Source organism: Macrobrachium rosenbergii, chromosome 49 (assembly GCF_040412425.1).
Source record: "Macrobrachium rosenbergii isolate ZJJX-2024 chromosome 49, ASM4041242v1, whole genome shotgun sequence".
Classification (NCBI taxonomy): domain Eukaryota; kingdom Metazoa; phylum Arthropoda; class Malacostraca; order Decapoda; family Palaemonidae; genus Macrobrachium; species Macrobrachium rosenbergii.
The window spans coordinates 949,384-977,185 of NC_089789.1; the positions used below are offsets into that span (position 1 = coordinate 949,384).

General features: G+C 36.7%; 1 protein-coding gene across 1 annotated transcript; it reads right to left on the reverse strand.

Moving 5' to 3' along the window:
• Positions 1-1,353: 1,353 nt before the first annotated feature.
• On the reverse strand, positions 1,354-16,420 carry LOC136832002 (uncharacterized). The gene is made up of 6 exons (XM_067092486.1): positions 16,361-16,420; positions 7,808-7,928; positions 7,236-7,313; positions 2,798-3,738; positions 2,119-2,690; positions 1,354-2,032 (listed from the first exon to the last, which is right to left on the reverse strand). The coding sequence occupies exons 1-6, from the start codon at positions 16,418-16,420 to the stop codon at positions 1,354-1,356; spliced, it is 2,451 nt and encodes an 816-aa protein (XP_066948587.1).
• Between the last annotated feature and the right edge of the window lie 11,382 nt (positions 16,421-27,802).

Consider the following 27,802-nt stretch of genomic DNA (forward strand, 5'->3'; position numbering starts at 1 on the left):
ACTGTTATTGCATATTTTGTAGAAATGCACATACAGCCGCAGTATGCAACGTCATGTTTCATCTTGTTATTTGTTTGAGTGGTTTGTTGTGAGTTTGGAGTCCTTAAGACCAAGTGTGTAGAAATAAGTTATCCCAATTAGCAACCGCCTGCTTGGACAGGGAAGTGAGACTCTCGCGCCATTATTTCACTTGTCAGTCCAGAGATCCCATTAGGAACAGACGTGTATTTTGGGCTCCTAAAGGTTGGTGTAAAGTATGAAACTGTGAATGCTCCTACATAGTTGTAACTTGTAGTGTGTAATGAGAGTGATTGGGTGAGAATAACTTTTTGGGCGTTTGTGTTCTGCGGTGTTGTTTTAATTGTAATTAAATTTCAGTGATTTCTTGAGGTTGAAGGCAGTCATGTAGCCCACGTGTTTCGTGTTGCGGGCACATGGATTGTAAGTTCGTTGCTGAACTTTTGTTGGAGGTTTTGTGTGATTGTTGTGTAAGGGTGGTGATTGAGGTTTTATTTTTGTAAATAAATTGAGAAAACCTGGTACGTGACTCGTTTATCCTTGTATGGGGGCTAAGTCACTTCTGTAGTACGTGGGTTGATCATGCAGTCCATCGGCACAACGAAAATCAGTGACATCTGTCGAGGAAATTCCCGACATTTTAGTGGTCCTTTGAACCAGATCAACCCAAGTGCTAGTCCCCCATGGGAGGTTAGGCGAGGCATGGTATTAGAGTTTTGGTGGTAGGGCACTCACAGTTGCCAGCCCATTTGCCCGAGAGTGAGGGCGTAGAAACTGAAATTTACCGTAGGTCTAGAGGCCTGATAGCTAGCCTAGAATCTAGTGAGCCTCCCTTCTGGAACAGGAGGTATAATTTAGCTGTTGTGTAAACCGAATAATGAGACTCATCCGAGGTGATCGAGTACGCCAGAGTTAGCGAGGAGGATAGGGGGCTGTGTGTGGCTTTTAACTGTTTGGTGAGAGTAACGTAATGTAACTTAGGCTGGCATCATTTCCTTCTAACCCCTTTGAATTGTTTGCCAAGTACGCTCCTTTTTTCACTCGCAGATTAAGTTAGCGTAGATAAGTAGTCACCCTCCCACACATTCACAAAATGGCGGCCGGCAACGAAGCCCAAATGGAAGCCATCTTGGGCCTCCTAGATGACAATCTGGTATGTGCTTAAGGGATACTCCTCGAGTCACAATATGTCACTGTGTATCAGAACTTGTTGAACAGAATTCAGGCTAAGAACAGTAGCTGAGAAATTTGTATATATCTAACCCGAGCAAATTAGAAAAATTAAAGCATGATCAAGTGCGGCAGTCATTCAATTGAGCAGTGAGAACGACCACACTACTTATGAGGGTGACATGAACCAAGGTCCCTCAGCCAGCGCTGAGGTACACATGTCAAACTGTCAGCTTTATTCTTGGCAGAAGACACAAGTGTAATAGACAGCTGGAGGTCACACTCTTCTATCAATGACAAGACTATTCCTAGTCTTCTTCTGATGAGCATTTCACTTGCAGCCTTAGTCTTCAATCTGCTTTTTCCTAAGAGTCCATCTGAAATCCATCTATGCACAGTAGATGAGTCAGTCATTAATTCCACCTTTTGTATCTTCCAAGCCAGTGCAAGATTCAACCCTTTAATGACTGCATCTAGCTCAGCCATATTGATGTGGCAAGAGTTGTCTTTCCGCAGCCAGCTGGCATCTTCCACAATGGAACCATTTACTTCCACTGCAACACCAAGTGCAAGAGAACTAGCATCCACCCAGATCTTGAATTTGTCACCGGTGACATTCCACTGTCCTCTCACAGGGTCATCTTTCTTAACCTTCTCCAGAAGTTCCTGTAAACACATTTTGATGTGATCATCATTAATGACGTCGTCCCATCCTTCAGTGACTTTATTGACTCTTCTCTTGATGGATGCTACCGCCACTCGCAGCCATCCACAAACAGGGTAATGGCCTAACAGTCTACCACAGTATGAGAACACTGCTCGCCGAGTCAATTGTCTTGGTGCACTACAGATACATTCACTCCTTGCCTGTGCCACTCACGTAGTTTGTCTGAACACACATCCGAGTCTGCTGTAAATGCATCAATGTACGTATTCAGTTCTCTGAAGTCCTGTACAGGCCGCACCTTCTTTTTATTTTGCTGCACAACAGCCATGAGGGGAATAAGCCCCTTAGCTGGTCCATATTTATTCTCATCATAAGGAAGCAGCCAACCATCACTCACCCATCTTTGTAGCTCTGACTCATACAGGTCCTTTGCCTCCTGAGGTACAGAATATGCCTTTACTCCATTCTCCAGGATGCCAGGCTCCTTGCCTTCAGACCATTTCCATGTAGCTGTCCAACATTTAATCAAAGGATCATAAATTGCACTAAAATCACGCTCATCCACCCCCACCATCACATCAGCAGCTGCAGAAAAAAGAGAGTCTTCCATTCCAAATCGTACACCACCCTGGGTATCGACAGTGACTCCTCCTAGAGCCCTCACACCATCCATGCCGAGAAGAAATTTAAAACCGAGTGGCATTAGAGTAGTTACACACACAGAAATGCTGGCAGTAGCTCCATTACTGAGCTGCAAGTGCACGGCGCCCATTCCTTCACACACCCATTCTTGCCCACTCACAGTTACCATGCTAACTGCGCACTTGTTCCATGCCTTACAGCATGAAACATGAGCGATGCTTTGAGAACTCCCAGTGTCTACTAACACGCAACAGGGAAGACCCTCTACACTCAAAACAGTACTTGGCAGCACCTTACTCAGTGGGTTTGGGGAGAGGAGGCAGGCGCTGATACCTCCTCTCCTTGCTCGTTTCCCGGACAAGCTGACGCAATGTGCCCCATTCCACCACACCGATAACACTTTACCCTTCTCCGAAATCGACCATTTACTCGGTTGCGAGCAAGACAGTCCCTGGCAAAGTGATTTGGTCCATGGCATACATGACATTTCTGAACTGTTGTTTCTACTGGCACAAAACCCAAGCTTCCTGTGGCGCCAAAACATGTTTCCACTGAAACAGAGGGAAGGTCATCCTTTAGAACCGCCCGTGTCTGAGCCAAAATCTGTTCCAGATCGAGGGCCTCCATGCGAGACCCGGCTCTCAACAGCTGACGAACTCTCTCTAGAAGTCCAGCTACAAAAGCACATGCAAGAGCTTTTTCAGAAATTCCTCCAAACAGGGATCTGAGTCGACGTAGCTCAGCTAAGTAGACATCCGGTGCCTCTCCACTGTGCAACTTCCTACTGACAAACTGTTCATAGGCTACATAGGGATCAACTGCAAATGCAGCCAACAATGCTTCTTTCACCTTGTCAACCTCCTTCCTATCTGCTGTGGATAACTGTAAGTACACTGCAAAGGCACCACCTGTAAGCCGCAGAGGAATCACACTGGCCACGTCATCAACTTTGCAAAGCTTGCAAACCAACTCCAACTTCTCCAGCCACTCCGTAACAGATTGTGCGTTTCTGCCATCATACTCATGGATCAGTTTCAAGTCGAAGTTACTCTCCATACTGCCTAGATAGCTTGAAGCAGCAAAGAAACACAGACTTGGTTTTTTCTCTTCTTCTTTACTTAAAAAATAATATATATATAATGGATACAGACACACAACAATCCTTTGGTGGAGAGGTAATAATCTCCTACAGGGCTTGACTTCAACTAACTGCCCATACTCCCCACTCTCCAAGAGAACATCTTAAATAATCATTGACAATCGACAACAAGTAATATACAAACTCAATTAGTCATAACTAGTCATTTACACCTCTTCCTTAATAACCCACAACAACAGAAATACCTTTATACACAAACTGCCCAATTAAACCCAAACAGTAATTAACAGTTTCAAACAATAATTATACACTTATGGGAAACGGGTCATTTTCACATAAGGTGTTATTTACTTTTCTCATCGTTTTTTCAAAGTCATTCATGTTCAGTTCTTTAAACTTACACAATTTGCTATTTCCCATTGCGATCACTGGGAGATTCTTTCAATTTTTCTTCAAAGTAGCTCACAAAGTTATCGGCCAGGTTTTTGTATTCACTAGTTACATCAGGTTGAACTTTTTCTTTCTCGAGTCCCAATATTCCGGCTAAATTGTCATGGAGTTTTTGGGGATTTTTCTCTACACTAAACATTTTATTGTAATATATTTTCACGGTTTTCATAATCAAGTCGTTGTACTGATTTCTGGCTGTTTTATACAGTGACCAATTTTCACTACTTAATTCTTTCGATCTTTTCCATAGATCTCCCATTTTTCTTTTCTTTTTCTTAGCTTCACGTAATCCACTGTTAAACCATTCGGCATTTTCTTTAACTGTTATTTGCCTTGTTACTTCTGGACATTTGTCGTTATAGTTTGACGCCAATGTACTTTTGCTATAGAATGTAAAACAGCTTACACATACTTGGTGGCCTGTCAAGGTATTCCTCAAATTACACCTGAACTCCTGGCTTGTTTCTCTTATTTTCTTGAGGTTCTCAACAATAAATTCATCAGCTTTAAAGTTGGTTTTGTTTTTTTAAGTGATAGTTTTCAGTGTATAGCCTTTCCAGATATTTATACTAAATGTAACTAGTTTATGTTTTGGAGATATCACGCATTCAGGCTCAACTTGTAAGTCACTCACAATCTCGTTGTTTACATTTTGTAAATTAGGTCAATGGTATGGTTCAACAGAGATGTTGGTTTTTTCACAACATTTACGAGGTCGCGCCTTTCAAGTAACTATAAATTCTTTGACATATTTGTCATCGTTATCACCCAGATGAAGGCTGAGGTCACCACAAATCAGTATATTTTTGTTATCAGCTAGCAGATCGAGGAAGTCACTGAATTCATCCAGGAACGATCTCTTACTTGTGCTTGGTGGTTTATAAACTGTTATGATTTGTATGTGTTTGTTTATGTGTGTGTAATTTTGTTGTTGCTCTATTAAAATGTACTGAACACATTTTGGTTTATTATAGATATACTGTACTTTGTACACTTTTTTTGACAAAGATTCCCACTCCACCCCGTTTTTGTTTTCTCTCGGTAAATGGTAAAAGATGTGGGACCCTGGCGTCATTTCGTTTATTTTAGAATAATCACTTACATTATTGCTTAGCCAAGTCTCCGTTAGCATGCATATATCTAGATTGTGATCATTTATAATCAAAGCCACGGTCCATATTATTTTTCACCTTTGACACATAGGCCTGGTTTGGCACTGAGTGAGATGCAGGTGAAAATAAAGACATTTTGTGCGGGAATGGTAAGGATAAAGGGTCAGTGTGTTGAGGATAGCTGAAAGTGTACAGCTTGGGAAGTTGTATTGATTGTGGAATCAATGAAACTCTGGGCAAGGATTATACATATGTGTTAGTATGAAGATTGCATGGGGTAAGATTGAGCCTGACAAAAGGGAAAGTTCTGATAGAGAATGTGTGTGGGCCAGGACTGAAAGAGAATTAGAGTACAAGAGTTTCTTGAAGAGTCTGAATCTGTGCATTACAGGTTTTTAGAGCATGCCAGTGCACAAATAGGTAAATGAGAAAGAGATGGCATATTGGGAAGGCAGAGCTCTTGGGGTACATGAGATAAGAGCCTGTAGAAATATGTTCGGAAAGGGAATTCATTAGAAAACGATTTTTCAGGAAAAATATTTACAAAATATACATTTGAGAGAGAAAATTAGCTTCTTACTACCTTTTTTTTTTCAAGATAAAGTCAGTCGGCAGTGAGTGACTTTAGGTTTAGGAAGAGGGAATAAGAGTGGTGAAAACAGGAAATGAGAAACTTAGTGGAAAAAGAAATTGCAATACAGATTGGAAGGCTGTGCAGGAATACAGGAGGATAGATCAGGTCCTCAGGAGGAAGGTGAGAAAAAGAGAGGTCTCGTAACGAAAATTAGAAGAAAGGGAGTATAAGGATTTCAGCAGGAAAAATAACTTCCGAAAGAAAGTAAATGCAGATAAGGTTAATGAGCAAATGGATCTCAGAATAAAAATGCAATTCAATAAAATGTAATTGAGCCATCGGCGCTGGAGCTGAGCGGACATGCTGAGCAGACGTCCTCCCACTCCGAGTGCAAATGCATCACTGCGCAGCCACATGGAATCGGTCCGCCCCTTCAACACTCTCGTGATGCAGCGTCGAGTTGAAAACTCAGTTTTTCAACACATCCGTTCAACACTGCGCGCATCATGATGCATAGTGTGTACGGGGCTTAACAGTCGTATACTTTGCAACGGCTATACGGTGTACACAATTTGTCACCTTTATCATAGATAGCCTTTCGTATTTGTGGTGTGCATTTGATGATATAGTGTTTATGTTTGTCATCTTTGGCCATCATTTCCTTTACAACTTTTAGGACGTCATTTTCAGAAATGAGGTTACCTATCCATGGATTTTTCTTTACAATGTTATCGACAATGTCATCTTCATCCTTCTGGACATAGACTACTTTTATTTTGGTTTAAGTTTACCTTTCTCATTTACTGATATATTGCTGGTTTCCTGAATCTCCATTTCTGCCTTTTCTAAATTTCTCCTTTCTGGATATCTTGCAAATAAGTGTCCATCTCTTGGTATCTGTTTTCTTTTATTTCTTCAAGTTCATCTCCAGTGAGCTTTTTGTGTGTTCTTTGTTCAGGCCTCTTGCAATTATTACATATGTACAATATGTTGTCACTCCGAAATATGGGTGTGTATCTGACCTCGATACCTGAACATTCATAATGGAACCATACGTCAAACATTTCACAGCAAGTTCCTTCATCATCAACTTCCCCAGGGCAATGTCCGCAGGTTGCTGACTCTCTCTCTCTCGATTTGGGTTGACTCATCCTTCTCCAGTATTTTCTTTAGTGTTCCATCTTTACGTGCTGCTTCAATAATTATGAGATAATGTTTGTATGATAGTTTGATCTTTCCTTTACTTGATTTAATATCCACAGTATTTGTTTTCTCTTTTCCTTCCTCTTCTTCATATTCACTTTGAACATCGCGCAAGTCAGGCACTTTTCACAGAGCACTTCACAGACACATCCTACTCGCACGAAAGCTACTTGTGTAAAGAATACAAATACTTAGGAGAATGGTACACACTGAATGGCTAAAAGGAAGCTAGTATCAAAACGAGAAATCAAAAGGTAGAGAAAGTACCTACTAAGAGAAATTAGAAAATATGATTATTACCATCATCATTCTCTGCATTTGATTCATTATCATCATCCTCATCATCATCATCATCGGCTCCAGCATGTTCAAAGTCTTCTGTAGGATCTTGAAGACGTCACCGTACTGATTCGCTGAGATGCCTTCGGAGTGCTGGCTTGGTGTAGCTCACAGGTGCACATAATATGCCTTCTTTGAGTGTCCATCCTCACGCAATCCAGTGGAGTTGGGGGTGGCTCCGGCTTATCAAAATCCAGAGGACTGAATGCTCGGTAGTTCACCCCTTCCATATGGAAGTCTAATTGTTGACTTATGTCTCATCAGTTTCATTTTCTTGCTCGGGCCTCCCCGAGGGATCTGCTATGTCATTATATGTATACCTTACGATAAAGATGGACATAACATCTTTCAAGGTTTGCATCATAGGCAGACCTTGTCCAATTTGTTGTAGCCACTGGCAGGCTTGTTCAGAAGAGCAACGTTTTCTCCATGGCCAAAAAAGGCTGATGTAGTGTCACAACCTCTGTAGACGTGAAGTGGGTGTATGATCTTTGCTATCTCATCTGAACACAGCACTCTACAGTCTCAGATACCTTGCTTGCATTTGACACCCAGTGTTCCCTCCATAGCATGTGCAACATATGCCTCCACAACAAGAATGTCTATGTCTTCTGCATCAGTCACAACTGTTGGCTGATTTCCAGAATGTCTGATCTTGGAGTAGATAAAAAAAAAGTTGTATCAGCCTCAACGTGTTGGCATTCATATTCCTGAACTCTGCTTTGTTCTGGTAAGTGGACACAACGAGAGGCCAAAGAATAAAAGAACTTGATACCTGGATATTGTCTTGACAGGGCACAGAATTCATTTTGCAAGAAATTTTGCAGTCGTTGTTTGTTAGAAGGATTTTGAAGAAAGTCTTGGAAATCTTTAGATGATGGAAATTTGTCAAGAGCTTTGATGAAAATGCTTTTAGAGCACTCAGACTTGCTGGAACTCAGATTCCTTTTAGCTTCTTTCTTTGAATAAGGTAAATCATAACGAATCAGCCTCCACGATGACCTCCTATTAACCTGAGGACACTTTAAGTCTAGTAACAGTCGCTGTTCCTTTTAGGAAACCTTTTTATTAGACTCGTATGTCCAATCGCCACTTCTCCTGTCACTCAAAACAAGAGAGACACACACAAACTTTACACACACACACACACACACACACACACACACACACACACACACACACACACACATATATATATATATATATATATATATATATATATATATATATATATATATATATATATATATATATATATATATATGAAGTTTTCAGAGTCAGACTTTTATTACTTCTGTTTAATTTTCATGATATGAAAAGCATTTGGTTTGTCGCAAAAAGCAGTGTTATACTCGAATGCTTTTGCATCCGTTTCTGTCTTGCTCCAAATAATTATGAAGAGGGACAACTGATAAATATAGTAATATAAAAAAACCTTTTTAACTTTAAAATTAGAACGAAAATGAACAACTAACATGACTTGCAGAATGAAAAGAAAAAACTACAAAATAACAATAAAAAAATACAATGCAAGTCAAAATTGAGAATAAAACGAGAGCTTACAGGGAGAAAATAAAGTGAGCTGCAACACTTTTGAGTTCATCAAGCACTGAAGTCTGTCTTAGGGTCATGGCAATATTTGCTGAGACAAACACTGTCGAACAACTGATTTCCAAAGGGGAGCTTCGGCCGGGCGGTCATGACGTGACGCTAAATGGTTTTGAATAGATGCATCGATGTTGGAGTGTCGTAAATGCTATTATTACTCAATGTTCTCATTAACGAAGGTTCCTCGGCTCTCAAAACTTAACTAGATCGCTTTATTTTTTTATTATATTTTTTCTGGGCCATAATAATTATGTGCTCAGTATAACTATTATATTTGATGTAATAATTTGTTCTATTCTATCGGCCATCCCCTATGACAGTACCTGCAGTTGCAATATTCAGTGCCTGTCTTTTATTTCTTGCATTATTTCACTGTGCATTGTCTTTCATAATTCTTCACGGTCTATAAAAAACTCGCAAAAACACTGTTTCAGCTGATCTGCAGCTTTTGAAGAAAAATGGTTACATCTGTATTCATTAATGAAATTAACAGTCCCTGAATTTGCACCCAGAATACAGTGTCTGCAGAATAGTAGCCTACTATAACAACTGAATGGTATTTTCAAGTATTTATGATTGCTTCGAAAGATGTTGCTTCTCACTCTGAATTTCTGTGAATGACACATTTCAATAGCTTTTGTGCACCAGGCAATTTCTATGCAGTTTGCCTCTGAATAGCTCATTAAAAAAAAGTTGTAAATTTTGCGATATGAACGGAACCGTTGAAATGCAACAGTTCATGACCATATCGTGACTGTGGAGGGATTTCTAGAGGTAAATTGACGCTGTAGAGATTTCAGCTAATTGAAGTAATTTTACGGCTAACCTCTACCCAGTTTAGTCTGTTAATAAACAATTTTCCTTTACCCAGCTCAAATAACAATCCATTTATTTGCTGTCTGATTTCAGCAGACTGTTACCATCTGTCTTCTGATGAGCAATAAGTGGCTGGTAAGGTGGAAGTCCTGAGCCCATAAATTGTGTTATATACAGGCACATTAGACGTATATATGTCTCTTTGTATATTGATGTGTGCCATTAGACTCTACTTTGTTCTCATAATTACATCGTTGTCCTAGAACATTCTTTGGAGCTCTCATCGCGCCTGCTATGAAATTTATATGACGGAAGCTTCGCTATAGTGTGCTGTTATGTTGTAGTCTAGGGAACAACTTATTTTTGACCACTATTCTGGAAGACTTGAACCCTTTTAGAACACTTTGATCATACTCTGAGCACATGAGCTTGCTGCATTGACCTTGGGGCTAAGAACTCTTGTTAGTTTCTTGCTAACTGTTTCCTTCACGTTCCTCTAACAATACCAGAAGTCTGGGTCGCTTATCTTGTACATGACTCTGCAGCTTTGTTGACTTTCGAACAAAGGGGTCCATTGAGGGGCACACGTTTTTTTTTGGATTTTGATAACGGGCTCTAAATAATGACATTTTTCCATCATCAGGCTAGTGAGAAATTTTGTACGAACTGCTTGTATATATGTTGTTATTAAGTTAAAATCACGGTTTCATTCGCAAGGTAAATCGAAAATATTTCTTGTATGCGGTCTCTCCCTGGATTCAGCAGTCGCAAGGCAATTTTGTTCATTATTAAAGCTGTCTGGTGTTGTCTTATTCATGGACAGTCGTGCAATATTGGCAAAACGTTTGAGGAGAAAGCGGGTTCTGAATTTATGGTTTTGCGTAATGATTCCACGAGGCTGAGAGAGACTTATTGTTAACTTAAGTATTAAAGAACATTGTAAATCATAGTGTAGCCTCTCATGATTTAAAATTGAATGATTCTGCACTGGAATGTGTCAGGCAGGAACAGACCAGAAATATGAGTAGCGTCTACTTTGTAATAAAGCTGTAAATTACCCTTTGATGGGTAATTTCGCGGAAAAGCGATACAGCAGAGAAAGAAAAGTCGATACAGAAGACAATGGAACAGAAATGGTTTAATTGGGATTATCCATTAGCAAATTCTGTGGTGTAACTCATGTACTTAATGGCCACTGCAAAGAAATCGATCTACAATATTCAACGCCCCTCACCTAAGTGAAATAAATGTGTGCTCAGGCTTGGACTGCGTTTATGATAAATATAATAGCATTCTCGACCAATTGGGAAGAGAGGAGACGGGGCTTCACCAATCACTATCGATAGCTGGCAATTCTCACACACACGCGCGCGCGCACACTCGCACAAATGCGAGTTAAAGAGACAGAAATATAAAACGAAATGATTGTCGGTTGCGAGTCTGTTCACACGACGACCTCTCCAGGGGGTGTAACTGGATACTGGACATCAGTTCAGCTGAAGAAGATTAATTCTCTGTATTCCAGTCACCCCAGAACTGCTCTATACAAGAGGGCACATTCACACAGAAAATTCGGTAAGTATAAAAACGGATTTAGCTGTTACCTTTCTGTCAATACACAGGGAATCAGAATGGCAATTCAAGGGCAAATAGGGAAGAAATTCTGAACAGTTGAATAAGGCCTCACGCCTAGCAATAGTTGTATATACTGTATATCATGAAGGTGACAGATAAAGATATTCTTAAGCCTATCCCGAAAAATCAGAAAGAAATGGGCAAGGAGGCAGGCTTCTAAGTGAGGCAACATCTCGAGTGATTTTCAAGGAACAGGAGGAGGTTCCAGTCCGTGAGGAAGTCATATCCTGAGAGTTGAAAGATGCACTAATTAAAAATAGGCAAGCAGAGAATTCAGTAGAAAACCTACATTTTCATGGCTTGAAAATATACAAACGCTTTTGAGGAAAAAATCCTGTTCCTTTTACAGGTTATGTGATCTAATCTTCAAAAGAACTTTTTTGTTCACAGCTTTTCACAAAGCGAGATAAAATACTTCATCACTAAGCGGTCAAGTCGTACTTTTAAAATGTATTAGTTTCGGGATTCGGGTGTTCGGAAAAGACAGAGATATTTGGACACGTTCCATTAACATCCACTCTACGTCTTTTGACTTTGACTTTAGCACTAAATAATGTACCAGGTAGTTAGGTGAATGCATTAGGTCGCTACAAAGGTATAAAAGAGCAAAAGCTTAATAGCGATCTCATCCCTTTAATACTAAATGCTAAGAACTGCGGGTTGACATATTTGGGGAAGTTCCCCAAATGTCAACCAATTTTATATTAAAGGGATGAGATTTATATATATATATATATATATATATATATATATATATATATATATATATATATATATATATATATATATATATATATACATATATATATATATATATATATATATATATATATATATATAAATATGTAAGAACTGCTATATATATATATATATATATATATATATATATATATATATATATATATTTATATATATATATATATATATATATATATATATATATATATATATATATATATATATATATATATATATATATATATATATATATATATATATATATATATATATATTATATATATCAAATGTCAACAGGGTGTAACCCGACCGGTTTCGACTTTATTTAGCCATTGAGTATTAAATATACTACAAGAACAGGATGAGATCATATTATATATATATATATATATATATATATATATATATATATATATATATATATATATATATATATATACACCACACATATTATGGTATATATATAATATATATATATATATATATATATATATATATATATATATATATATATATATATATATAAAAGTGTGTGTGTGTGTCTGTTCTTGTGTACATTTTCATTGTGTATTGTTCTTAAATGTATTCTTAAGAAGATATATATATATATATATTTTTTTGTGTTGTATATATATATATATATATATATATATATATATATCATAATATATATATATATATATATATATATATGCATATATATGTGTGAGATAACAGTGGTATATATGTTAGTGAGAACAATCATGCTATCAACTGGGAAGGGGCAAAAAGGATTGTATATATATATATTTATATATAAAGAAAGTATATATATATATATATAAACTATATATAAAAGAAATTTGTATATATATATATATATATATATATATATATATATATGAGCAGCAATAAATATTTTTAGCCAAAATGTAGAAAGTTAATGTTATATTTCAGAGACCAACTGTCTCTCTCTTCAGGAGTGTGATGAATGAGAAAGTTACAGAAAGCGGTACTTGTACCAAAAGACCCAGGGGTCAGCCGTTACATCAGTCCAGTTGACAATTTCTCTTTACTCTTCTTAATTGCTGGTTGGAGGAAGGTTTTATTTATAATCTCCGAGTCCCAGGCTCCTTTTGAGAGGCTCGTCATATTTTCTTTGTTTTTCTTTGTTTAGTCAAAGCTGATTCTACCATCTGGCTTTTGAACCGACAATTGTTGCTATAATTTATACGTGACAAATCCCAGTTTATTCTGTGATTATGGTTATGTGGCTAAAAATAGCTGAGCTCTGTTCTCCATACGTAACTGAACATTCAAGCTGTATTAACCTCTAGGGGAATGATTAACATGTGAAACCGATATAAGATTGGTCACAGTCGAGGCAAGGGATTTCGTAAACTCCCGTGTCTTTGGGGACTGGCTTTTGATGGACGTTAATCAGGATTTGGCTAAGGTATTTGGGTCGGTAAAAGGGTTAGAGTTTCCAAGCATCTGTGTCAACATCTTAATCCCGTCCAGGTGTGGGATTTTCATTTTATTGCTGGGCATCTCTCTAATCTTGTTTTGAGGGGGACGGTAGAAGATTACATTAGCTTTGTGGATCGCTTTCTCAATTATGTGATCAGGGTACTTTAAAGATGAAAGCTGCTTATGGATTAGTTCAATTTCCTTTTCCATGAAATCTGGCGAGCAAATCCGGAAGTCTCTTAGGAATAAATTGCTGGCTATGCCGATCTTGATAGAAATGTCATGATAGCTAAAATAGTGAATGTATGAAAGCGAAAAATGTTGGTTTTCTATATATGGTAAATTTGTATTCTGTCGTGTCTCTAATTATTAAAACGACAAGAAAAGGAATTTTGTTGTCTGTATCCCATTCAACTTTAAATTGACGCTAGGCACTAATGCATTTAATTTTGATAGAAATTCATTGAAATTGCCCCACTTATTATCCCAAAATGTTGGGATATCATCTACATATCTCATCCATAGCATGTCTTTAGGTTTTATTGCGTTTATTATTACAGTTTCAATATATTCCACGTATAGATTTGCTAAAACAGGACTTAAAGGGCTGCCGATGCTGCACCCGAATTTTTGTTTATAGAATGACTCCCCAAATGAAAAGACGTTACTTGATACACATAATTCAACTAACTTCATTATTTTATCTAGGGGTAGTGGGAAACGATCTGAACAGGAGCCTAATTTTTCCCTCAAAAACTGTAGAACGTCCTGTACTGTACTTTTGTGAATATGGAATCTACTTCTAAGCTTAAAAGTTTTATATTGTGAAGTGGTATATGTGCTTCTTTGAATCTGTGACAGAACTCTTCAAAATGCTTAATGTGACTGGGAGAAAATGTGCCTCAGACAGGGGAAAGGAGGCCGGCTAACCACTTAGAAATTTTATAACTGAAAGCTCCGGCACATGAGATAATAGGTCTGACTGGAAAATTATGAGTTTTGGGAAGGCCATAAAAGTGAGGTAGTTTCGAGTTGATGACTTTAAATTTCAATGCTCTTTTTGTCTTTGCCAATTGATCTTACTTTTCTAAAAAAAATTCTATGGGGACGTTTTGGAGGGGATTTTTCGTTAACTTTTCATAAGTGTTTGTGTCACTAAGGAGTTGGTTGATTTTGTCGAGGTAAAAGTCTTCGTCCATGATCACGATTTTGCCGTCTTTGTCGGATCTACTTATTACAACATCTAATTTTTGTAGCATGCGGATGGCTTTCATAAATCTACAGGGGACAGGGTATGTCTTATTAAGGTCAGCTATTGCAGTTAGTAAGATGACTTTTAAACATATCTCTTCTCATCTGCCATTTTTATCAGATATGAATCTGTCAAAAGCAACAGTGAAATCTAGGTTATTTTTCCGGTCTGGCATGAGGGCAAAGGATAAGCCAAGGTTTAAAACTAAGTGTTGGTTAATGATGAGGGGGGCGTTGTTAAATTTAAAACTTTATCTTGTTGCTGAAGATTGTTCCAAGCACTATTATTTATTAAGTTATTTAACTTATGTAAAAGTCTATTGGAATGAGTCACAGTATTATAGGCAGCAATGTCGGAACAAAATGAAACCAGATACCTGTACGTGTGGTCCGTTGTGAGGAGACGATGGTTAGATGGGTTCCAGGTGGTAGAATCAGCTTTGGTTAAACAAAGAAATACGATGAACCTCTCAAAAGGAGCCTGGAACTTAGATGATACGGATAAAATCTTCCTCCAACCAGCAATCCAACCAGCAGTTGAGAAGATTAAAGAAAAATTGTCAACTGGAGTGACGTAACAGCTGACCTATGGACCTTCTGGTATAAATACTGCTTTTTGTAACTCTTTCTCATTCATTGATTGTGTCATGAACCACTTCCTGGTTCATCAGGTTCTAGCCCTTTGTTGGCCGAGTTGGTTGAGCTTCAGACCGTCATTCGATGGGCCGGAGTTCGATTCCCGCCGCCGGCTGATGAAGAGTTAGAGGAATTTATTTCTGGTGATAGAAATTCATTTCTCGCTATAATGTGGTTCGGATTCCACAATAAGCTGTAGGTCCCGTTGCTAAGTAACCAATTGGTTCTTAGCCACGTAAAAGAAGTCTAATCCTTCGGGCCAGCCCTAGGAGAGCTGTTAATCAGCTCAGTGGTCTGGTAAAACTAAGCTATACTTACTCATCAGGTTCTAAATAAATAAGGACCGGAACTGGAGAGACCAGGGAGTCCAAAAGCAAAACGAGGAAGAGGGAGCAAAGCAAAAGACCAAATTAGCCTTAAACCTATTTATTAATTACCTCTAGTTCATTTACATATTTACAGTTGAGTTACAGTTCCAGCCAAAAACATAATAAAAATGATTACAGCAACAGCAGTTGACAATAAATGAAATAATAAAGCTTATCACCATTACATTATCAGGGCCACAAACCTGCCCAACACCAGAGCCATACACTTGCTCATCAACATCAACATTAATGACATAAACACCTGAGCCACACACTTAATAATAAACGTGGAAACAACCACAGACCATCAGCAATAAACAATAAGTAATAATATAAACTGTAGACTTCACTCACATCTACAACACCCTCAGGGGTCACAAGGATGAATCTTCCTGTAGTGATTATGATTTAACCATCCTTCATCCTTGAACCGCAGACCACATACAAGTAGTGAACACCAGCTACTCCAAGTAACAACTCCATACTGGAGGACATCAAGCTCGACCTGCAGGACGACCTCCTCCTCGACCTACAGTGGTCAGCAGGTAACCACCACCTGTTGCTGTCGAGTACTTAACTGCCAACCTCATCCTCAACCTGCAGGACGATCTCCTTCTCGACCTGCAGCTCCCAACAGGTAGCCATCACCCGTTGCTGTCGAGATGTTAATCTGCTGCTGGGCTAACCTTAACTGAATCTAAAAAAGAGTGGGCAGCAAACGTCGCCTTGCACCAACATAACAAAAGCACAGGGGGCCAAGTAAAACAGCCAAACAATCCACACAAGGCTGTTACAAATTCAAACAATACCATAATACCTTACACTTGCCCAAAGAGAGAGAGACAGTTGGTCTCTGAAATATAGCATTAACTTTCTACATTTTGGTATTTTTACGGGCTCCTTATATTTGATGGAATTCTGTTTTAACAGAAAATATTTTATATATATATATATATATATATATATATATATATATATATATATATATATATATATATATATATATATATATATATATATATATATATATATATATATATATATATATATATATATATATATATATATATATATATACATATATATACATATATACAGGGTGTTTCTGAAATTAGAGCCCCCTCTACAGCATTAACTACAATTGATATGGACAAAAACAAAAGTAATTCAGAACAGGTATTTATTTAAGTTTCTCTCTGAGTATTTAATATTTTCTGTGGCCTCCATCTGCCTGTACCACAGCCTGCATTTCTGAGGAGTAAGATTTCAGCAAATCGCAAAAAAGCTGAGACTCAAACTCCATTTCCCTGAGCACTTCGGTCACCTCTCTTCGCAGGTCGTCGAGGCTTGGTATACCATCATAGTTCACTGTGCGCACTTCAACACGATCCTTTAAGATACTACAAATGTTTTCACACACATTAAGGTCAGGGGAGCTACCTGGAAATTCACTTGACGAGAAGAAATCAATACCACTGTTTCGAAGCAGCTCCTGCGTCTGAAGAGCCTTGAAACATGGTGCCTTATCATGCAAAAATGTGACTTCTTCAACAGATAACACATTTTCAGGATCTTTGAGGAAAAGAAATACTCCACCAGTAAGCACAGTTTCTCTGAAGTATTCGCCATTCCATGACTGTTCTTTTTCTTTGATGATCCACATTAACCGTTTGGCTGTGAAACAGAGAAAAATTCCCAAACATTCAGGAAATTTCACAACTTGGCTATAGCACATGCCATCGCTGATATCATCCAACTTTGCAGCCCAAATGATGTCATTTTTATGATTTGGCTTCCTGACTGTGTAAATGAAGAATTCATCTGATGCGGCAGCATGGAGAAAGTCAGCTTCATCCCAGTCTTTAAGAAATGTTTAAGAGGTGCAAAAGAAATGAGCAGGATAAAGTTACTGCTACTTTATTGGTGACCCAGGCGGTTTATATAGCGGCAGACTGACGTCACACCGCACAATACAATGAGAACAAAGGTGACCTGAGGTCGATAACAATTAACAATAAATACAGTGAACGAATACACTTTGAGTTATACAAATGGACAGAAATTGAGTTGAATACAATCTGATACCTGAGAAAGAGGAATACATGGTATACAAATTGGAGACAGGTAAATAATTATATACATAGTTTAAATGATTGGATCTACGTGACCCGCCAATCCTGGTGCGGTGAATCGTAGAGGCAAAGAAAACGGGTTGTCACCACAGAAAACCCGCTCAGTGTGACTTTACAAATGAACCACAAAACCATGCACGGTCTTCTCTCTGTTGCTGAGTGCTGTTGGGCTTGCTGATAACATGAAATGGCTTGATACCAGATTTTTTCAACTCACGATATACAGCACCATAACCTCTCTTCTTTCCCCTTTTTGTTTCTAGTTCAAGCACCAATTTACGTAAAGACTTTCTTGGTCTACCCACTGCCTCAACTATGACGTCTTTTGACTCCTGAGAAAGGACTTCAGGCCTTCCAAGATTCTCACTCTTTTCGTGATGACAGCCATATGGATTTTTGTCCCAGTTTCTTTTAACAAAGGATTCATCTCTTTTAATGTATTTAGCTATCCAGGAACGTGAAATGAAGAATGCGCCAGCATCCCTGGCCTCTCTGAAGGTTATAGCCCTAATTCGGTCAATCCATCTGATGTCCTCCGAGCCATTAGCCGTGGCTGTATCTAACTCCATCACTCAGTCTGAAAATGCAAGAAATGTAAAATGAAAAATAGCTTAATAGAAACTTAAAATAATGTACTTGGAGATAGGCTATAGCAGAAAACTTCATAACTTTCCATTTGTTCTGTGGAGGGGGGCTCTAATTTCGAAACACCTAGTATATATATATATATATATATATATATATATATATATATATATATATATATATATATATATATATATATATATATTTCAGAAAATATGGCCGATTTAACATTGGAAGGTACAGAGTGTGATGGAAGAATTTTTGATTGTGAGATGGTACTGTCGTGAGCTCGTCACTTGCAGAATAGTTGCATTCAGCAAATAGTTGATCATCTCAGCAGTTAATGTGATGAACATGCGATATTGGCCGGGTCATATGACCAAGTTGCTATGTGCGTACACGAGTTCGTGTGTTACAGAATCTCGATTTTGTGTCTAATTCTGCCCAAAAATTAGTTCGGTCGTTCATTAGCAGAGCTAGAGCGAGATCGTGAAGACATTATCTTTGAGTGTGGCAAGCTCTTAGAATTGGCAGAATAAGGTACAGTTCAGAATCTTCGTTTTTCTGTGTGAATTGTGGACTTATGGTCTTTTACCATATTTCGAGACATTTTTGAACTTGTGTGGGAAGTGGATGTAGCATTTTACCATTTCAATATTCTGTTTTATTGTGTTCTATATTTTACCAGTATGCTATTTACTCATGCATTTTAGACTTTTCATTATTATGTTTTTGCACTTGTATATTTTTGGGAGTATTATTTTGTGCTTAATTTCTTTGACAGATGTCATGGTTGTGGTGATGACTTTGTGGGCAATAACATGAGGTTATCATGTTGGTGTGATCATAGAGAAAGACAGATGCAAACCTTTGCAATGTCTAGTATTTTATGTGGGAGACTTGAGACTAGACTTTACAAAGTCTATAATGGACTATGTGAGAATTTTTGAATTTGCAGGCTATTAGCCATAATCAGATTTTTAGTTGGACTGAGACTAAATCTTGAGTTAGATGTTTTCTTAATTGACAATTTCATTTATGATGCATTTTAATCTTTGCTTTGTTTGTTCATTACTTGTTGGGTTGCTTTAAATAATAAATCTATTTTTGGTAGGAAAGATTGAGTTTTCCTTATACGACCCATTTCATTTCTTAATGTGAAATGAGAGAGAGAGAGAAATCCATGCGAGAACGAAAGAGATCTTTGTGACGTTAGAGAGAGAGAGAGAGAGAGAGAGAGAGAGAGAGAGAGAGAGAGAGAGAGAGAGAGAGAGAGAGAGAGAGAGAGAGAGAGGGGGCGCGTGAGATACCCGCTGAGGAAAAAGACTCGCTGTTAAAAGAGAGAGAGAGGAAAAAAGGCTGAACCCCCCACCGCCTTCTGAAGACAGACCAATCGGTACGTTACGTAATATTCCTACCCGGAATATTCTTATCTGTTTCCCAACGGTTGTAACATATATATATATATATATATATATATATATATATATATATATATATATATATATATATATAATATATATATATATATATATATATATCACTGAATCACGAATAGACGGCAGACAGTCGAAAGGCCTCACAGCACTCCAGTGTTTCCCTTTCCTTTGTGAATTTTATCTTTATATATATATATATATATATATATATATATATATATATATATATATATATATATATATATATATATATATATATCACATTACACAGGTGAAAAATAAGAAAGCAGGGTGTAGGTCTGACCGGTTTCGCCTTTATTTCAAGCCATTGACGAAGGACTGATACAGAGTGTGAGAAGTCACAAACATATATACTACAAGAACAGTACTGACGGACATACACAACCGTTAGAGACTCCATATCCCCACTCAGGCCGGTGTCGAGGTAGGAGTGGCCTTTAAAACTCATTTGGCTAAAAATCACAATAGACTCTCAGGGGACATTGCTGATAAACAGACCATACCCCACCTCAGATCCACACCTGACAGGTGTCACTGAGGTGGAGTTTGGAAACTCATTAACATTACTACCCTCGTACTGTGTTTACAAATATGATAATCCTATTTTCATACATCTCTACTGCCTACCTTAAAGTTTAAACAATTTACAAATTTCTTTTGATATTAAAGGATCAAGTTTATACATCCCTTGACTGATATTCATATTATGGTTGTAACTTTCTTTTATAAAGCTAGATTCAATGATGTTCCTTTCAGTGCATTATTAGAATATACAATCCTTTTGCCCCTTCCCAGTTGATAGCATGATTGTTCTCACTAACATGTACAAATATACCACTGTTCCTTGTGCATATCTCACACATTTCTTATGTTGTTCAATTCTTTTTTTCAGTGCTTTCCCGGTTTGGCCAATATAAAAGTTGTCACAAGACTTACACGGAATTTTATATACACACCCTTTAGTATTGTCTGGGGAGTTCTTGATAAGTACATTTTTCATTGCTGTATTGTTCTTAAATGCGACATTAACACAAAATTCTTAAGAAGATGAGGATATCTTTCATGTTATTATTATAAGGCAAAACAAGCAAATTTTTTTGTGTTGTAAGGTTCTTTCTGGTTTTGATACATAGTCTTTTTGCCGCTTCAAATGCACTGTTTAATACACTATCAGGATATTTCAATTTTTTTGCCTGCATTCCTAATCTTATCTATTTCATCATCAATATATTCAGGGCTACTTACCCGTAATGCTCTTAAAAACATGGATGAAAACACTGACTTTTAACCTTATTGCTTTGTCCAGAATAGAAATGCACATAGGAAGAAATATGTGCATTTCTATTCTGGACAAAGCAATAAGGTTAAAAAGTCAGTGTTTTCATCCATGTTTTTAAGAGCATTACGGGTATGTAGCCCTGAATATATTGATGATGAAATAGATAAGATTAGGAATGCAGGCAAAAATTGAAATATCCTGATAGTGTATTAAACAGTGCATTTGAAGCGGCAAAAAGACTATGTATCAAAACCAGAAAGAACCTTACAACACAAAAATTTGCTTGTTTTGCCTTATAATAATAATATGAAAGATATCCTCATCTTCTTAAGAATTTTGGTGTTAATGTCGCATTTAAGAACAATTCAACAATGAAAATGTACTTATCAAGAACTCCCAGACAATACTAAAGGGTGTGTATATAAAATTCCGTGTAAGTCTTGTGACAACTTTTATATTGGCCAAACCGGGAAAGCACTGGAAAAAGAATTGAACAACATAAGAAATGTGTGAGATATGCACAAGGGAACAGTGGTATATTTGTACATGTTAGTGAGAACAATCATGCTATCAACTGGGAAGGGGCAAAAGGATTGTATATTCTAATAATGCACTGGAAAGGAACATCATTGAATCTAGCTTTATAAAAGAAAGTTACAACCATAATATGAATATCAGTCAAGGGATGTATAAACTTGATCCTTTAATATCAAAAGAAATTTGTAAATTGTTTAAACTTTAAGGTAGGCAGTAGAGATGTATGAAAATAGGATTATCATATTTGTAAACACAGTACGAGGGTAGTAATGTTAATGAGTTTCCAACCTCCGCCTCAATGACACCTGTCAGGTGTGGATCTGAGGTGGGGTATGGTCTGTTTATCAGCAATGTCCCCTGAGAGTCTATTGTGATTTTTAGCCAAATGAGTTTTAAAAGGCCACTCCTACCTCGACACCGGCCTGAGTGGGGATATGGAGTCTCTAACGGTTGTGTATGTTCGTCAGTACTGTTCTTGTAGTATATATATTTGTGGCTTCTCACACTCTGTATCAGTCCTTCGTCAATGGCTTGGAAATAAAGGCGAAACCGGTCAGACCTACACCCTGCTTCTTATTTTTCACCTGTGGTAATGTGTGATAAATGAATCACGTACAAAAAAGTAATAATAATCATATATATATATATATATATATATATATATATATATATATATATATATATATATATATATATATATATATATATATATATACACACATATATATACACACATATATATGTGTGTGCGTATGCGTGTGCATTTGTGTGTGTATGTACTGAGACAGCCTTATACAGCCGCACAAACTTACATCACTTACATAACTGCAGCAGTACCCTGAGAATTCCAGCAAAGTTCTTAAAGGCAGATAATAATCAAGCAACTCTGCCGCTGAGAAGTGGCTGAATAAGTGTTACGCTATAGGATTCTTAACAAACGGAATTTGACGTCGCACTGGGCTCTACCTCGGCAAAATTAAAATACAGAGATCGAGAGAGGGAGACCAAATGCCTTGCTTAAGAGCAATTGCACTTAGATTCATACTATGATCTATCTGCTTTGCTGAATAATATTTCTTCTACGGGAACTATATAGCGAACTAAGATATATTGTAACGTCTGAGTTATTCAATATCTACCTGATATAAGACTTACATTTGGTATCGTTAAACAATTTGATATTGACGTTTTGGGTAATGTGGGCGTATATTTCTTTATTCCAGATATAGATTTGCATTTGACAACTGGTTATTTTGGTCTTTATAATCAGAAGCTATGTTAGATCGAAATGCAGTGCAGTCAGAAGAGCGAAAGACTGTTATGTGGTGCTGGTAAAGCTTTGACTAGTTAACCTGACGCTAAGTTGTCATTTTTTTCTGGGAGGGAACCCACAGAATCTAGAGTTTCTCAGCTTTTCAGTCAACAAAACCGATATTTTCCGGTACAATGAACAATTTGTCTCTGTCTTTTTGCCCCGGATCTCTCTCTGTGCAGCTTAAAACTGCCTGAAAAGATGGCATACGATATTCAAGGTTCCATGTCTAATGATATAATGCACAGAATAAATATGCTACTAAGTTACACTCCCTCTACTCATCGAATTTATGGCATAAAACCTTTCCATTTATCTTTCAATTCTACCAAGAACGATAATACATTGGAGTCGTTACTTGAAGTCCATACATAAATGATATTGTAGAGTTTTGCAATTTTCAGTTCTCGTATTTACCCTTCTGGACCTGACTTCTGTAACCACCTAAGGTCCCCAGCTGGAAATTAATCGTCTGCAATCTGTATTTTTAATTACTGTTATTTTTAATATTTTTTTTCTACTATTATTCTCCATACAATTACTGTCATTACCATTATTGTGAATTCTGTTTTTTCTACTTCTTCAGCAACTGTGTGGATACTGCCGATAATCATTTTTATCATGTTATTTTATGTACCCAGATTGTGTCTATTGTATTTGTATATTCCATTTATATGGCCCTGAGCTGCAACAAAGAAAATTATTATTATTATATTATTATTATTATTATTATTATTATTATTATTATTATTATTATTATTATTATTATTATTATTATTATTATTATTATTATTATTGGTGAAAGTAACTGGGTCATGGTAAATCAATATGTCTGTTTCTTGTTCTGCTATAAAGTGAATAGGGGGCAAAATTCCATTGACATATTTTTAAAGGTAACCCTTCAAATTTTGTTAATTTTCTTCAATATGTAAATGGATTTTTGTCCTCTATTCAGTTTACAGCAGAACATGAAACAGAAAATAAGTTGCCTTTTTTGGACATATTGATTTACCATGACCCAGTTACTTTCACCTTTAAATTTGCAGTGTATCGTAAAGAAATTATTATTATTATTATTATTATTATTATTATTATTATTATTATTATTATTATTATTATTATTATTATTATTATTATTATTATTATACAACAGAAAAGGAATACAACATAAGGAGGCAAAAATTTTCCTAAGTGGATGTCAGCACTTTTCAGATTTGAAGATCCATTCTAGTATATAAATGTCATTAAATAGTGAACACATTACCGAAGGCTGGTCCAAAGTGAGAAAGTGAGGTTACCTGCTCTCTCACTTGGATATGCACTATATCTTTCTTGCTTCTTGTTTCCCGCAGCTCAGACAAGGAAGGAAGGAAGGAAGGAAGGAAGGAAGGAGAGTGAAATTAACAGCGCCAGACGGCACTCCACACTGACATGGGAGACAGAAGCGCCACTCTTATAACAGTAATATGTTCTGTTCTGTTGATAGGTAAGTTCAGTTTGCATCAGACGACGCCATTAGGTGCAAGAAACATTGGAAAATGTGTTTATTACACCAATTGAATATTTTATATGCATGCATTATAAAATGAATCAAAAATTTACCAACGCTGCTCCAAAGTGCTTTCTTTTTTTTATTTTTCATTCTCAGAGAGGCTGAATCTATAGCCCTTCTTTCACCTGGCGCTCTCTCTCTCTCTCTCTCTCTCTCTCTCTCTCTCTCTCTCTCTCTCTCTCTCTCTCTCTCTCTCTCTCTCTCTCTTCTTTACTCGAATTTTTTCAGCTACAGAGCCTTTAAGCTGAGGAGAGCATCCCGCTCTCCAGAAGCAAGTCTTTTTGGCTCGAAATTAGATTTGATTTGATCCAGTTCCTCATCCTAAGATATCGTATGAGCATAAACGTAAGTAGGCTGGTATATGGTATTCATATGTATTTCTTGTTATATATATATATATATATATATATATATATATATATATATATATATATATATATAAGATAAGTAATCAACACATAATCACCTGTGGAACAGAAGTTAATTCCTGGCCCACACCGGAAACGACCCCAAGTCTTTCAATTGAAAGACCTGGGTTCGGTCTTGATGTCAGTCGGAAATGAATATATGTATAGTCTATACACATGCGAATATAATATATATATATATATATATATATATATATATATATATATATATATATATATACACACATACACACACACATATGTATATATATATGTATATAAATTATATATATATATATATATATACTGTATACACACATACAAACATATGTATTAACTATATAAATTACGTATGCTTGTGGAAGGAAAGACGCTCCTGGAGAAGACTCAAGATACCTGGCCGACGGGAGACCAGGGGAGTACCGGTGACGCAAACGGAAATGCCGTCGATACTAACTTGCATTTGGACTGTCACAAGATTTCTTCACTTTATTCTTGGATGTCAGGGTTAGTTTTTTATTTATTATTTCTTTTTTACCAAATAGAATTGCTCATTTATCTTACTGGAGGCAGCTCCAGTGACTGACAAGGCAGCCTTCATTGCTATTCATTCTTTAAATAATGCATGAAGGATGAATCTATTGTGCAGCAGACTTACGCATTATCAGCAAATAAATCACCTGCCAACAAGAAAGGATAATATTTTAGACCTAGTATTTGTGAATGAGGTGAACTATGTTAAAGAAATAATAGTGTATAACACGAGTATTTCGGACTATAATGTCATAGAACTAACAGTCCGTTCCAAAGCACATGAAAACAGAGAAAAGCAAGAGACGAAAAAATGGGAAGGATATGGAAAATACAATTTCTATAGTAAGAATATAAATTGGTCAAAAATGAATGAAGAATTAAACAAAGAATGGGAAAACATATTTGTAAGTGATAATATACAGGTAAATACCGATGTATTGTATAAAATATTAGAGGAAATAGTGGAAAAATATATACCGAAGAAAAAAAGTAAACATCAGTCACTAATACCAAGAGACAGAAGGATCTTGTTCCAGCAAATCAGAAAGTGGAAAAAAGGTCTTGCAAAAGAAAAGAATGCATGGAAAGTGATGGAACTAAAAAGTAAGATAGAAAATGCAGAACAAAAGATTATACAATCAAAAGAAAATGAAAAATGGAACCTGGAAGAAAAGACCCTACAAAATATCAAGCAAAACCCTAAAATTTTTTATTCATATGCAAAAAAGATGAATAAAATAAGAGTAGAAATAGGCCCTCTAAGAATTGAAGGGCGATTAATGAATGAAAAAAAGGAAATATGTAACATATTAGCAGAAACATACAAGAGTGAATTTACACCTGGAATTGATAATGAAGATAATGATACAGAAATAAGAGATGAAAATATTAAATACTTATTGGATATAGATATTACAGAAGCCAATATTGTGCAGGCTATTAATGAAATTACAAATGGATCAGCAGCAGAACCAGATGGCATACCTGCCATATTGTTAAAGAAAGTGGTTCATTCAATCGCAAAGCCGCTAGCAATATTATTAAGACAAAGTATAGGTATAGGCAAGATTTACAATGAGCATAAATTAGCATATATTACTCCTACTTTCAAAAGTGGTTCAAGACTAGAGGCAAGTAATTATAGGTCTGTGAGTCTGACATCTCATATTATGAAAGTTTATGAAAGGGTAATGAAAAAAAATATAATGAAACATTTAATGAAAAATAGATTGTTCAATATAGGACAACATGGTTTTGTACCCGGAAAAAGTACACAAACCCAACTATTAGTCCACCATGAAAGCATATATAAAAATATGATAAATGAAAAAGATACAGATGTGGTTTACCTAGACTTTGCAAAAGCTTTTGACAAGGTAGACCATAATATATTAGCGAAAAAAATTAGAAAACATAACATTGTGGACAAAGTAGAAAGATGGATAAAAGAATTTTTGCAAAACAGAAAACAGATAGTGATTGCAAACGATGAGAAATCAGATGAAGCTATGGTAATATCCGGTGTGCCACAAGGTACGGTGTTAGCTGCATTGCTGTTTGTGATTATGATTGCAGACATAGACAGTAATGTTAAGGACTCAGTAGTAAGAAGTTTTGCAGATGACTCAAGAATAAGTAGAGAAATTGCTTGTGATGAAGATAGGAACTCGCTACAAAGAGACCTAAACAAAATATATAAATGGGCAGAGATAAATAGGATGGTATTTAACTCTGATAAATCTGAATCAATGAACTATGGTGATAAAGAAGGAATGCTATACAGAAGAGCAAGCAGAGGTAGATTAATAGTGCCCAAAACTAAACCAGGAAAACTAAGGAAAGCACACAGGACATTAATCCACCACGCACCAGCATCGATAATGCAGTGTCTATTCAATGCGCTACCAGTTCATCTGAGGAACATAACAGGAGTGAGTGTAGATGTGTTTAAGAATAAGCTCGACAAATATCTAAGATGCATCCCAGACCATCCAAGATTGGAAGATGCAAAATATACCAGAAGATGCGTTAGCAATTCTCTGGTAGACATCAAAGGTGCCTCACACTGAGGGACCTGGGGCAACCCGAACGAACTGTAAGGTCTCTCTCTCTCTCTCTCTCTCTCTCTCTCTCTCTCTCGCATGAATTCTCGTATTTCTTTGATATTATGGTTCTTCGTTCCCAGCACCTCGTCTGCTCATTCAAAACAAGAATTCATACTGTCAAGTA

What these genes read in the sequence shown, in the direction of transcription:
- LOC136832002 (XM_067092486.1), bottom strand. Translation starts at nt 16,420, where the DNA reads ATGGCTACCTGTTGGGAGCTGCAGGTCGAGAAGGAGATCGTCCTGCAG. An exon ending in TCCTGCAGGTTGAGGATGAG is followed by an intron (nt 7,929 to 16,360) that starts GTTGGCAGTTAA and finishes ATCTACTCCAAG; the next exon opens with ATCAGACATTCTGGAAATCA. An exon ending in GACTTCAGAGAACTGAATAC is followed by an intron (nt 2,033 to 2,118) that starts GTACATTGATGC and finishes ATGTATCTGTAG; the next exon opens with TGCACCAAGACAATTGACTC.